This window comes from Pecten maximus, chromosome 1 (genome assembly GCF_902652985.1).
Source record: "Pecten maximus chromosome 1, xPecMax1.1, whole genome shotgun sequence".
NCBI classification, from domain to species: Eukaryota; Metazoa; Mollusca; class Bivalvia; order Pectinida; family Pectinidae; genus Pecten; species Pecten maximus.
In genome coordinates, this window is record NC_047015.1 from 52,827,202 (window position 1) to 52,841,908 (window position 14,707).

General features: G+C 43.1%; 2 protein-coding genes across 2 annotated transcripts; one reads left to right on the forward strand and one right to left on the reverse strand.

Moving 5' to 3' along the window:
* Nucleotides 1-784: 784 nt before the first annotated feature.
* On the reverse strand, nt 785-6,517 carry LOC117317800. Its single transcript, XM_033872771.1, has one exon. The coding sequence runs from the start codon at nt 6,515-6,517 to the stop codon at nt 785-787; it is 5,733 nt and encodes a 1,910-aa protein (XP_033728662.1).
* A 2,818-nt stretch (nt 6,518-9,335) lies between these two features.
* LOC117317879 (uncharacterized protein K02A2.6-like) lies at nt 9,336-13,313 on the forward strand. Its single transcript, XM_033872882.1, has one exon. It carries the CDS (start codon nt 9,336-9,338, stop codon nt 13,311-13,313), a length of 3,978 nt encoding a protein of 1,325 aa, XP_033728773.1.
* Nucleotides 13,314-14,707: the final 1,394 nt, after the last annotated feature.

Here is a 14,707-nt window from a genome sequence, read left to right on the forward strand (position 1 = left end):
CAACTTGAAAATATAATAAAAGTGAAAATAACCTGTGTATAACCACCATTGACTTGTGTATTACATTATACACTACTCAACTAGTCAAAATTTGCATAGTTAAATTCCTATGTGTGTATTATTGACATATGTAAAACAATAAGGCCTTTATAGTAATGCCATAATAAAAGTAATAAACTCATATATGATACAAACAATGAGCTGTCACTTGGACTATAGCGGTTATACATTTTGCATGGTAATGACAGGTATTTAAAACAACATGGCAGATCAGACGACACTATTCGCTGTCAAATCGACACAGGGTCTAATTTGTTTATAGCACCCAAAATATTGAATATGCATCATGTAGACAGCTTCAACATAATCATGAAACATTCTTATTACATATAATACTAGAAATATGTTCACTTACAACGTGTGGGGCCACAAAATAGCTAGGTTTAAGGAATTGATCTCGCCATGCTGCAACCATGCCGCTCTTAGGCGGAAACAACAAAAACAAGGGCAAGTAACTCTAAACTCACAAATAAGCGCGGTAACTGAAGTCGCCGCTGACTGAGCAAAGGGAGAGAACTCCTGGTTCCATCACACTCCCCGTCTGATATGAATAATATCACTCTCTATTTCCATATTAAAACTAACCATTATACAAACAATATCAAGATCTAGGGAATCCTACTTTGGATTCATTAACAGTCCTGAACTAATCATACCATATAATTTTAGTACATAATGTCATATAATTCAAGATCGACCATGATCATTGTTCACACAGATAAAGTTACTCGTCTTGTTTTGGACACAGCAAAATGATTTTGGAGATCGGACGAATAAATGTTAGTGTCTTTCCATTGCGTACAACACGAACCTCCACTTTTCGAACCAGAGTATCCTCACTTGGGAATGTACGGGTGATCATACCAATAGGCCAGTTGTTCCTGGTTTCAGACTCATCCTTTAGAACCACAACGTCTCCCTCTTGTAGGTTTTTCTCCCCCTGGGTCCATTTTCGTTTCACTTGAATGGTAGGGAGAAATTCCTTGCGCCACCTACCCCAGAACTGTTCTGCTAGATACTGTACATGTTTCCACTGAGAACGGAAAGTGTCCTTGACATTTAAGTATGCGAAGGATTCCGGATTGTTCCCCATTTTCTGAGTGAGAAGCACTGATGGTGAGAGTATGTAAGGTGAATCCGGGTCCGTGGAAACTGGTACAAGTGGTCTTGCATTTACTATAGCCATAACCTCGGCCATAAAGGTAGATAAGACCTCATGGGTTAAGGTCTTGCATCCAATCAAGAGGGCTTCTAAAATCCTACGAACCACACAGATCATGCGCTCCCAGGTGCCTCCAAAATGGGACGCGTGAGGGGGGTTAAACTTCCATACTGAGGTCGATTCGTCCAGAAACTCCTGTAGGGCTTTGTCACCAACATTTATAGCTTGGATGTTCAGATCCTTCACTGCTCCCACAAAGTTTGTTCCACAGTCTGATCTAAATTCCCGAACTTTGCCCCTAACAGCGTAAAACCTCCTTGTTGCATTGATAAAGCATGAGGAGGACATCTCCTCAATGAGCTCGATGTGTACAGCTCGTGTAGTCATACAGGTGTAGAGGACTGCCCATCGTTTACTTGATGCTGAACCTCCCCGTGTCCGTCGTGTCGTAATGTTCCATGGTCCGAAAACATCCACACCGACACATGTAAATGGAGGTGTGGGGGTCAATCGGTCTGCAGGCAGATCCGCCATTTTCTGGCTACATACCTTTCCACGCAAACGTCGACATGTGACACATCGATGAATAACAAACGACACAAGTCTTTTCCCTCCAGTGATCCAGTACCCTGCAGCCCTGATGGCACCTTCTGTGAACTGTCTGCCTTGATGATGGACTGACTGGTGAAAATGTCGCACGAGAAGTGTAGCAATATGACTAGAACCAGGAATAAGAATAGGACGTTTCTCATCGTAAGGTAAGTTTGACCGTTGTAATCTCCCTCCAACTCGAAGCAAACCATTTTCATCTAAGAATGTTGACAGACGAAGAACGTGACTGTCTCTCGGAATCGAATGTCCGGTAGTCAGGCATCTTATCTCCCTTGGATAATACTTCTGTTGTACTTGCTTCAGAACAAAATGTTCCTGATTTGTTTCACTAGGAGTAGCAATGGTACAGTCGTTAGTTTTGACCTTGCTGTCCGGGGTAATCCTCGACCGTATCCTGTGTGTCGAACGACACAAGAATGAAAGACAACGAAGTATGCTGTTCCACGTCGAGAATTTGTCAAAACGATCCACACCGAGAACGCTTTCTGATGTGATTAATGTTTTCGTAACCTGTACATCAGGTTCAGGTCTAACCTCGGTATCGCTCTCTGGAGTAACAATTGGGAATGTCTCTTCAGGGATTGGCCTATCATGCTCAGACAATGTTGATTTCAATGATGCAGGACCCTGTATCCAAGAACTTGTCATCAACTGTGATGGACGAACATAGCGTGTACCTTGATCAGCTGGATTTTCCTCGGTCGACACATATCTCCACTGTTCTGGCGTACTGAAATCCAGAATCCGTGATACTCGATTCGCCACATACACGAAGAAGCGACGCGTACGGTTATTCAGGTATCCTAGTACCACCTTACTATCTGTGTGAAAGGAAACGCATTCTCGAGGTAAAGGCAATTCCTCCGTGAGAGTTTCTGCTATCTCCACTGCCATGACAGCAGCGCACAATTCTAAGCGTGGTATAGTGTGACCTTGACGAGGAGCAACCTTTGACTTTCCCATCACAAAACCATAGCGAGGTTGATGAATGTCATTATCCGATCTGAGATAAGCCACAGCTGAAATTGCCTTCTCGGAGGCATCTGAATAGATGTGAAGCTCTGTCGAAGTATCGATATGTGTAGGATACCTGCGGGGTATTTGGAATGTGCCCAGCTCCTGAATAGAAGTGTCCCATTGTTCCCATACTTCTTTAAATTCATCTGGTAGTGGTTGATCCCAGTCGACTGTCCCTGCTACCATGTTTCGAAGAAGGATTTTACCTTGTACTGTCACTGGAGAAAGAAACCCGAGGGGGTCGAACAAACTGTTTATGGTAGATAGAACTCCGCGACGTGTGTACGGTTTGGACTCGGTAGGTATATTGAATGTAAAGACGTCAGTCTCCAGTATCCAGCAAAGACCAAGGCTACGTTGAGTAGGAAGGGAATCAATGCCGATTTCAATCTTTCTAAGATCACTGGCAAGATCCTCTGGAGGCATAGCATTGAGAACTTCCGTGCAGTTCGACGTAAATTTGTGGAGTCTGATGTTACCTCTACTCAAATCCTCCTTTGTCCTGTTCAACAAACTAATTGCCTCTTGAGCAGTGGGAACTGACTTCAGTCCGTCGTCCACATAAAAATTGTTTTCAATAAAATCACAAACATCACTGCCACATTCATTCTTACTCTCCTGAGCAGTCTTGCGAAGCCCATAGGTTGCTACAGCAGGCGACGGACTATTTCCAAAAACGTGCTTGCACATCCTGTACTCTATCATTCTCTTTACTGGATCATTGTCTTCAAGGAAGCGAAGATAGTTACGGTGATCTTCTCGGACCCCAAAACAATAGAACATCTGTTCTACATCACAACTAATAGCCACATCTTCCTTCCGGAATCTTAAGAGAATTCCAAGGAGATTGTTAGTCAAATCAGGGCCCTTCATCAAAACCTCATTGAGTGCTATCCCTTCATGTTTTGCTGATGAATCAAAAACTCCCCGAATCTTATCAGGTTTCTTGGGATGATAAATGCCGAAAAGTGGCAAGTACCAACACTCCTCATTCCCAGAAAGTGGAGGAGCCACTTCTGCGTGTCCATTATCTAAGATTCCCTTCATGAAGGTAACAAGGTGATCGCGCTTGATATGATTCCTCTGTAGAGATGCGTCAAGGATCTGAGCACGTTTCAAGGCCTGGTGCCTGTTATTAGGTAGTCTAGGGCGTGGTTCACGGAAGGGCAATGGAGCTGTCCATTTACCTTGACTGTCCTTCACGAACTCTTTGTCCATAAGTTTGAGAAACTCTCTGTCTTCTATAGACAAGTCAACTTTGTTGTCATCCTGTGTTTGTCTAAACACGTCTTGTCCGATGTTTGATTCCTCACGAATAATGTTCACATTAAACTGATTGTCACATGGAGGAAACAATGTAGGACGCCCGTCTCTCAATATACTTGTCTTAAGAACAGAGATGTCTAACGGGTCTGGAGGATGGGTTGATCCAAGGCAGACTCTACCTATAACTACCCAACCGAGATTTATCCTCTGGGCAAATGGTGAATTTGGTGGACCAATTATCTGTTCGCGGACGTGGTGGGCCTCTGGCACATCACGACCTATTAGCAGGAGAATTTCAGATTCTGGGTCTAAGGGTGGTATGTCGACATCCTTTAAGTGACGATGATGCGCGATCACTTCTGGGGTGGGTATCTCTGAACGGTTGTCTGGAATTTGCGCACACTCTAGTATACTGGGTAGCTGTACCGTAAAATTTCCTCCTTTGGATGAAACCGAAAATCCACTTGCACATCTTCCTTCGGTATGAATGTTACCGCTGCAGGAAATAAGTGTATACGTTTCCATATTCCCTCCTGGAATGTTCATAGTGTTGAAAAAAGACGGTCGGCATAACGTACGGTTACTTTGATCGTCCAAGATAGCATACATGTATCTAGCTTGATCTGGTCTGTCCGTAGGGTGAACTTTTACTAGTATGGTTTTAGAACATGACCTTCCACTGAACTCCCTTCCACACACACGGGTACACTTGTTTACCACGCCATCATCTTTCTCCCCGCCATGCTGGCTCGAACCTTCACTGTCGCTCTTACCAAACTTGTTCGTGGTGTTCCTTTGTACAGATAAAGTATCGTTCCTCGGATGAAGCGCGGTAGGGTGTTGTTCGCTGTTACACTCTTTACACTTGATCGACACTTTACAGTTTTTAAATATATGATTGTTCGATTCGCAACAACGAAAACATATCCCGTGCTCGCTTAAAAGGCGCCTGCGCTCCGATAAAGATTTCTGTCTGAAAGATCTGCATTGATTAATGCTGTGATAACAAGTGTTGTGCACGGGGCACTGCTTCTTATTTTGCTTAGAATTATCAGCTTCCTCGCTACCAGATACTTTTGTCTTAGCAACTTGTGTCTTAGCAACACGAATGTTCGACTGAAATCTCGCATGTGTACCAGTCTCCTTGCACACAAGGCCTGGGTCATTGAGCATTGAACTCATTTCTCTGATAAAGGCAACGAATTGTGAGAATGGGGGAAAAGCCACACCATTGTTTTTCTTGTACTTGGCAGCACTTACTGTCCACTTCCCTTGAAGATGGTGAGGTAATTTTCCTACAATAGGAAGGACTCCTGAGGAAGTGTTGAAATAGCCAAGTAATCCTGCGTATAGAGGGTCTTCCATCCCTGATTCCACCTCTGATAGAATGTCAGACAAGTCATATAACTTACTGTTGTCCTTATTGCTTAATTTGGGAAATTTCTCCAATTTCTTTTTTAGGCTAGATTCCACCATCTCAGGTGACCCATATCTCTCCTGTAAACGCTCCCACAGCCTCCTTAGCCCATTGGCTGGGTTCGTAGTATTTGATGCTCTCAAACTTAACGCATGTTTCTTTGACTCGGGTCCAAGCCATTTGACTATCAGATCAAACTCCTCATTAGGAGTAACACAGAGTTCCTTAACAACGGATTGGAAAGTCGCCTTCCATATCCCAAAGTTTTCTGGTTTATCATCAAAGGCAGTGAACCTATGAAGAAGCAGGTCCTTGCGCAATAAGTACTTTGTAAAGTCTGAATACTCGTGTTTCTCTGGGAGAAAGCTGGGTGCGTCAGGATCTAACCGATTCCTTGTTGGTCCAGAATTTGAACGACTATCAATGTGGATGCCTGCGACAGGTCTAGATGTTTGCTCTGTGTGCTGAGGTAGACTTTGATAATGGTTATGGTTAAAGGCAGTGTCAACATTGACTTCCTCAACTCTGTTGGATCTTTCGTGTGTTCCTGTCTGACTGTGTTCTTTTACATACTTTTCTGTCCGTTCCCTAGAATCCATTGCAGGAAGGGGCAATGAGCCTCGTTTTGAGACATTATCGTAATCCTCTAACTGTTTACACATGGCATCAAGTTCTGCTTGAGCTTCCGCTGCGGCTTGCTGAGATCTCAAATATTGAAGGTCTGATTCGTAATGTACTCTCTGCCTGAGAGCTTCTGCTTCCCTGTGAGCTTGTTGCTTCTGTAGTTCTATCTCCTTCTGAGTAAATGTTAGCCGAGTTTTCGCTGCCTCCAACTTTGCTCTCTGACGAGCTAGCAACGAGCTACTACAACTTGTCCTTGAACTTGTCCTTGAACTGCTTTTCAAGCTAGGTGTGCGAGAACGGGCCTCAGCTGGTGTTTCTATTTTATTTTTTCCTACTGACTCCTCGAGAACCCTTGTCATTTCCTTATATACATTGTCAACTCTATGAAATGCTTTCAAATGAATAATTTCCTGCGCAGTCTTCTCTCTACTGCTCGCCTCAGAGTTTATGCAGGTAAGGTACCTAATTAATTATTTCACTTCATGTAGATACTCATCATAAATTTCTCTTAGGCGTTGTTGGTGTGTTTCAATCATCTCTGGATGATCTTTGATCGACTCGAAGTCCATGATAATATCCTCGATTATCTTTCTATGATGGATCAGCTTACTAGTACTTTTCTGCACAGTAGCTTCATACAACTGGTTACCTCCTTCTGTGAGAGTTCTTGGACGGCGAGATCTCTCCGTTTCCGTGCTGGCTGTCAAGCGTTGCTCCTGCAACGTGGAATCCCATAATGAAGCCATTGTTATGACGGTTGTCACGTTGGTTTACTGTTCCGGCTTATAATAACAGAGCAAAGCACCTTGTACTGTAGTCACTCTTCATTACCAAGGTTCCAGAAATGTGTTGAGTACATAGTTCTATAAACAGTATACTGTATACTAAATAGTAAACCCTGCAATTGAAACAAAGTTACAATTACTATGAGTTATTTGTTACATAAAACAATGTATCCAAGATACAGGTTGTACGGTTTGCTAAAATTGACTAATTACAATGAGTAATCTGAATCATTTGGCACTAATTAAACATTGATGTAATATCCTAGTAATCAACTCAATGTATGAGGCTTGTTTAAGAAAACATAACAAAACTTCAACTACCTTATCACCTGACACAACATCTGTCTCATATACAGACACAACTTACTCCTGCTCTAAACTTGCACTCAAAAGTGCAGTATGATGCAATCTCTAATAGTAAGAGCATATTTTCTAGAAAACTCAGAATTTATAACTAAAATCATTATCTCTAACTTACAACAGTCAAGTATCTATATGGCAACTTGAAAATATAATAAAAGTGAAAATAACCTGTGTATAACCACCATTGACTTGTGTATTACATTATACACTACTCAACTAGTCACAATTTGCATAGTTAAATTCCTATGTGTGTATTATTGACATATGTAAAACAATAAGGCCTATATAGTAATGCCATAATAAAAGTAATAAACTCATATATGATACAAACAATGAGCTGTCACTTGGACTATAGCGGTTATACATTTTGGATGGTAATGACAGGTATTTAAAATCAACATGGCAGATCAGACGACACTATTCGCTGTCAAATCGACACAGGGTCTAATTTGTTTATAGCACCCAAAATATTGAATATGCATCATGTAGACAGCTTCAACATAATCATGAAACATTCTTATTACATATAATACTAGAAATATGTTCACTTACAACGTGTGGGGCCACAAAATAGCTAGGTTTAAGGAATTGATCTCGCCATGCTGCAACCATGCCGCTCTTAGGCGGAAACAACAAAAACAAGGGCAAGTAACTCTAAACTCACAAATAAGCGCGGTAACTGAAGTCGCCGCTGACTGAGCAAAGGGAGAGAACTCCTGGTTCCATCACACTGAGCGCTAAGCAGAAGTAGCAACTACCATTTTTAAAGACTCTGGTATGTCTCGGCCAGGGGACAGAACCCAAAGCCTTCCTCGCAGGGGCGCACGCTCAACTAAAGGCCAAAAGTGAGGCATTGTCAAGGGAGACATTAGGAAGAAGAAAGTTGTTAAGAAAGAAGTAAAAACATAAGATCCCAAGTTTAGTCGCCTCTTACGATCATGCAATGGGGGCAGCAGGTACAATTCTTACGCCCTACCTGCAGGGCAGGGACATGGGCGAAATTCCACGGTTCTTGGAAGAGCCACATCAGTGTCCTTCTACAATCAACATACGGTCTAGGAATATAGCGGGCATAATAAGCTATTTCCGAGTTAGTCTCCTCTTTCGAGCTCTTCAGAAATGGAGATAAGTACACTTCCGATTTGCCGCTTTGTAAAGCCAGAAAAATATATTCACTGTGAATACAGGATTAAGGGATCCAGTAGAAATAGTAACTCGTGCTGCAACGGGAATCCGTGAGACGATATATCACGGTATAAATGGCACGGTTCGGTTCACTGTTTTATTTTTTTCTCGCATCACGGTACGCCTACGGTTTTCCGGATCAGGCCGTTTCCGGTTTTCTGTTATTAAGTTTGCATGGCGTGATAAAGAAGACCCCAACAACTAAGGTCATTTAAGGACGACCTCCCGTGCGTGCAACATCCGTGTGTTGAGTGCGTATGTGTGTTTTGGGAGACCCCAATGTCATCGCCTCGGGCACTAGAAATATCACGTAATATTTGTGAATTTGTTATTAGTAACGTGATGCCATTCTCCGTGGTCGAATCGAAAGGTTTCGGGAAAATGATCAATACCTTGGAGCCCAAATATCAATTACCATCTAGAACTTACTTTTCTGATATGATAACGTGATCACGGAAATCTACAGTGAAACTGACAAAGATACTGTTGTGTACTAGTTTATTGAAACGGACTACAATCACTTATGTGATATAGACTATAGCGAGCCTCGTTCTGGCCTCTTCCGACAGGCATGGCGGCATGTACACATTGATGTAAATGACCTCAAGTGAATACATGGTATTACTGTTGATCTGTGTTGAGTCATGTCCATACACACACATAACATGGTGTCAGAAATGAACCTACAACAGCACAGAGGCAGTTTGACGATGAATGCCGTTAAAAAGTGTGGTTAATAACGATCGTCCTGTTCGTAGATCTGAACCACGTGTTCGACGAGAGGAGCCTAGCTGAACGAACTTTTGCCATTTGGGTACGTGTTGACTTGCATATATTACAAATCATGGCTTCATATCATGTTCAACCCCCTGAAAACTTCACATTTTCGAAGCCGGAAGAGTGGACTTCCTGGTTTAAACGTTTTGAGCGTTTTAGAATTGCGTCTGAGCTACTGACGAAAGATGAAGTTGTTCAAGTCAATACCCTTATTTACTCCATGGGAGGAGAGGCGGAAAATATCGTGAAATCATTTGGAATGAGTGCTGCCGATATGAAAAAGTACACCGTTGTTTCAGCTAGATTTAACGGGTATTTTATCACGAGGAGAAATACCATATTTGAGCGCGCCAAATTTAACCACAGAAAACAAAACGAAGGTGAGGCGGCTGATAGTTTTATCACAGCATTATACGGACTGGTGGAGCACTGCGAATATGGACAACTCAGGGATGAGATGATACGAGATAGGATCGTAGTAGGTATACGCGATAGTAAACTATCAGAAAAGCTCCAACTAGATGCTACTCTGACATTGGAGAAAGCTGTGGCCCAGGTGAGACAAAGTGAAGCTGTAAAAAAGCAGCAAACAGTCGTCAGAGACTCTGTAGTTACTACCACCACCCCAAGTTCTAGTGTTGATGCACTGTCAAAGAATTCTAAGAAAGGATATAAACATCATGGCAGTAAGAGACAATATGATAAGTCACACACTAGTAAGTTTCAAGGTCAAGCTAACCAGGAGTGTCAGAGATGTGGTTTCAAACACAGAAAGGACAAATGTCCAGCTTTTAATGCCACGTGCAGGAAATGTTCCAAGAAAGGACATTTTGAGAAGAAGTGTAGAACAACTCTCAGTGAAATTGAGCAGTACAAGGATGATGGATACCAGTTTCTAGGATCTATCGATGATAGCAGTAAACCATGGACCGTTAGTTTATGTATGGATGGTCTGCCGGTTGAGTTTAAAATAGACACTGGAGCAGACGTCACTGCCATACCGGAAGTGACATTCAACAAGTTAAAAGGGTTGGAGTTAGAGAAAACTTCTAAACTACTACAGGGCCCAGGAAAAAACCGATTAAGAGTTTTGGGTAAATTCATGAGCACTCTCACTACAGAGAAGGGAGTACAAGCTACAACAGAAGTGTATGTCATCAAAACTTTGAACAGAGCATTACTAGGTAGACCTGCTATAGAGAAACTTAACTTGGTTAAAACAGTCGCAGACATACATCAACAGTCAGTCCAGATTGAAGAGAAAAAGAAACAGTTTCCAAAGCTATTTAGTGGACTTGGTAAGTTTCATGGAGAATACAAGATTGAATTAAGAGAGGACGCAAAGCCCTATGCTATTACAACGGCTAGACGGGTAGCCTTACCATTACTCGACAAGGTGAAGGACGAACTTCAGAGAATGGAACAGCAGGGCGTTATTTCTCCAGTAGTGGAACCTACAGATTGGTGTTCCGGTCTAGTGGTCGTACCTAAGAAAGATGGGAGAGTTCGCATATGTGTAGACCTTACTCAGTTGAATAAATCAGTGCGTAGAGAACACCATCAACTTCCAAGTGTGGAACAAACCTTACACAGTCTGACCGGTGCTAAGGTGTTTTCGAAAATAGATGCGAAAGCTGGATTCTGGCAGATTCCTCTAGAACAAACCTCAAGATTACTGACAACATTTATCACACCCTTTGGACGGTATTGCTTTAACCGCTTACCATTTGGTATCTCGTCAGCCCCGGAGCACTTCCAGAGACGCATGTCACAGTTACTTGATAGTGAGCTCGGAGTAGTGTGCCAAATGGACGATGTACTCATATTTGGTACTAATCAAGAGGAACATGACCAAAGACTTGAAAGCGTGTTGAAAAAACTTGAGACAGCTGGTGTCACATTGAATGAGGAGAAATGTGAGTTCTCCAAACCACAGGTAACATTCGTAGGGCACATCATTGACTCTACTGGGATTCGACCAGACCCAAAGAAAGTGCAAGCCATATTGAAATTTGAGGCCCCCAGCAACGTGTCTGAAGTCCGACGATTCATGGGTATCGTTAATCAACTGGGAAGATTTTCACCCAATATCGCGGAAAAATCTAAGCCTATCAGAGACCTTCTACAAAAGGACACGACTTGGCTATGGGGACCGCCACAATCTTCAGCATTCCAACAGATCAAACAGGAATTAAGTTCCACCCCGGTGTTGTCGCTCTATGATCCAGCTGCTCCTACTAAGGTATCTGCAGACGCGTCGTCTTATGGATTGGGAGGCGTTCTACTTCAGAAACCGCGAGATAACAGTGACCAGGACTGGAAACCAGTCGCTTACGCATCTAGGGCGATGAATGCCACAGAACAACGATATGCGCAAGTTGAAAAGGAGGCTCTGGCAGCGACTTGGGCCTGTGAAAAATTTTCAGACCTACTGGTTGGTATGCATTTCCAGATCGAAACTGATCACAAGCCTTTGGTTTCTTTGCTTGGATCAAAGCCTTTATCCGAACTACCACCCAGAGTTCAACGGTTTCGCATGCGTCTCATGCGCTATGATTATGACATCAACCATGTCCCAGGGAAACTTTTGTACATTGCTGATGCTCTATCGAGAGCCCCTTTAAGACAATCAGAACCCCCAGAGGAGGAATCTTTCCATCAGGAAGTAGAAGCATACGTCGACAGTATACTGATGAACGTACCGGCTTCAGAAGCACGGTTGGAGGAGATAAGACTAAAACTCCGTGAAGATTCTGTCTGTGGAATCATATTAAGTTACTGTCAGGACGGCTGGCCTGGATACGAAAAGCCGTCTATCTCGGTCGCAACTAGACCCTACTGGCAAGTGAAGGACGAGTTGTCGGTCTGTCAAGGTCTGCTTCTCAGAGGAAATCGTTTAGTCATTCCTACGTCACTTCGCGCTGAAATCATGCAGAAACTACACGACGGTCATCAGGGTATTGTTAAGTGTAGGGAACGCGCCAAGGACTCTGTATGGTGGCCTGGAATGAATCGTGAAATCGCGGACGTTGTTAAGAACTGTACTACATGCATCAGAAAGAGGGCGGACATTCCAGAACCGCTCAAACCCTCAGAATTCCCTGAACGCCCTTGGCAGAAATTGGGCACCGACCTTTTTCATTGGAAAGGGTCAAACTACCTTCTCGTAGTTGATTATTTCTCGAGGTATATCGAGTTGGCGAAATTGAGTTCGACAACATCACCGGACATTGTACTGCACTTACAGTCCATGTTCGCAAGACATGGCATACCAGAGACACTAGTGTCCGATAACGGACCGCAGTACGCGAGCGCTGTGTTTCAACAGTTTGCAGACAAGTATGGATTCATCCACAGGACAAGCAGCCCTCATCACCCTCAGGGCAACGGAGAAGCAGAGAGGGCTGTCCAAACGGTAAAACGTTTATTTGGTGGTTCTAAGGATTCGTATCTCGCCCTGTTGGCATATCGCGCGACACCCCTCAGATGTGGACACAGTCCAGCTGAGCTGTTAATGGGTCGTAAAATCAGAACGACTCTTCCAGAAAATCCAAATAATCTGGAACCTAAGTGGCCCGACTTGACAGACTTTCGAGCCAAAGAACGCGAGCACCGCGTGTTGCAGAAGCAAAACTTTGATAGGTCCCAAAGGGCTAAGGAACGCCCACCGCTACGCTCTGGTGATATGGTGTGGGTATCTGGCCCAGGAGGAGGATATAGTGGTACCATTAGAGAACCAGTGTCAGACAGGTCATTCCTCGTAAACGGCCCCTCTGGCACAGTTAGAAGGAATCGTCGTCACTTAATGCTGGAACCTGAAAACCTGGAACCCGATGAGCCAGAAGGAATGCATAATTTTCCAAATGAACAAACTGTGCTAAAATCCTTTGCTAAAAATTGTTCTAGTCAGATGGTAGTTGGCACCCCGGGGAAGCCTGTTAGTGTCAGTGTGTCTAGCCCTAACGTGTCAAAGACAGTTGAGCCAAGTGTAGTTAGAACGCGCAGTGGTAGGGTTTCGAAGGTCCCACAGAAAATGGATATGTAATTCATTTATGTGTTCAAGTTCAATTCAGACTTCTAGTCAAATGTTGTTTGTTAGTTAATGCAATAGTTTGTGTCAGATATTAGGAAAATATCTAGTCAGTAACTTTTCGAGTTAGTTTTACTTGTTTTAATAATACCTTTTATGAAGTATGTATATAATACTCAGAAACTTGAGGGGAGATGTTGTGTACTAGTTTATTGAAACGGACTACAATCACTTATGTGATATAGACTATAGCGAGCCTCGTTCTGGCCTCTTCCGACAGGCATGGCGGCATGTACACATTGATGTAAATGACCTCAAGTGAATACATGGTATTACTGTTGATCTGTGTTGAGTCATGTCCATACACACACATAACAGATACAGCATGAACTGAATCTAGCAGGGGATATCACTTTGACTACAGATGGCTTGACCTCCCAGAGCAGTACAAAGTTACATAACCATAACAGCCCATTCCATTAATACTGAATGGGAACTTCAAGGAGTCGTGCTACAAACCAGATCATTATTTGAGTCACACACAGCTGAAAACCTGGCTAAATTTGGGATCTTATCTTTTCTCTTCTTAACAACTTTCTTCTTCCTAATGTCTCCCTTGACAATGCCTCACTTTTGGCCTTTAGTTGAGCGTTCGCCGCTGTGAGGAAGGCTTTGGGTTCTGTCCCCTAGCCAAGACATACCAGAGTCTTTAAAAATGGTAGTTGCTACTCCTGCTTGGCGCTCAGCATATTAGGAGTGGGACGACTGGTTCGCCTGTTGTCAGTATAATGTGACCGGGTGGGGTGTGCTGCTGGGTGTCTTCGGCAGTATGCTTCAGTGAGGTAGCACTATAAATCGGCAAAAGTTCCGGCCTATCACAAGGAGACTCAACACGAACATACCGCAGCCTCCCAAAACACACATACGCACTCACCACACGCATGCATGTCGCACGCACGGGAGGCCGTCCTTAAATGACCTTAGCTGTTAATAGGACGTTAAACAAAATAAACCAAACCAAACCAAACCTGGCATCAGTACTCAAGGATGCTGTGGAAAACTCGAACATTGCAAAGGCTTGCAAAATTGGAAATTATATCATTTATAAACCTGCATGGATTTGCAACCTGTATCCAGACTGACAGGGAGAATGAAGAGAGTACTCACATTCATGCATTCTAGTTCAACCAATTTTTTGAGGAAAATTAGAAAGCTTTAGGACTCCCTAGACACAAACTAGTGAATGATGTAAAGACAAGATGGAACTCCAGCTATGACATGATTAGCCGTTATCTTGAACAGCAGCCTGCCATCTTTGCTACACTAATGTTAAAGGAAGTTAAAAAGAACATGAAAGAACTTGTAACAATGACAGATCAAGAAATATCTCGAGCTGAAGCTCTTGTTGA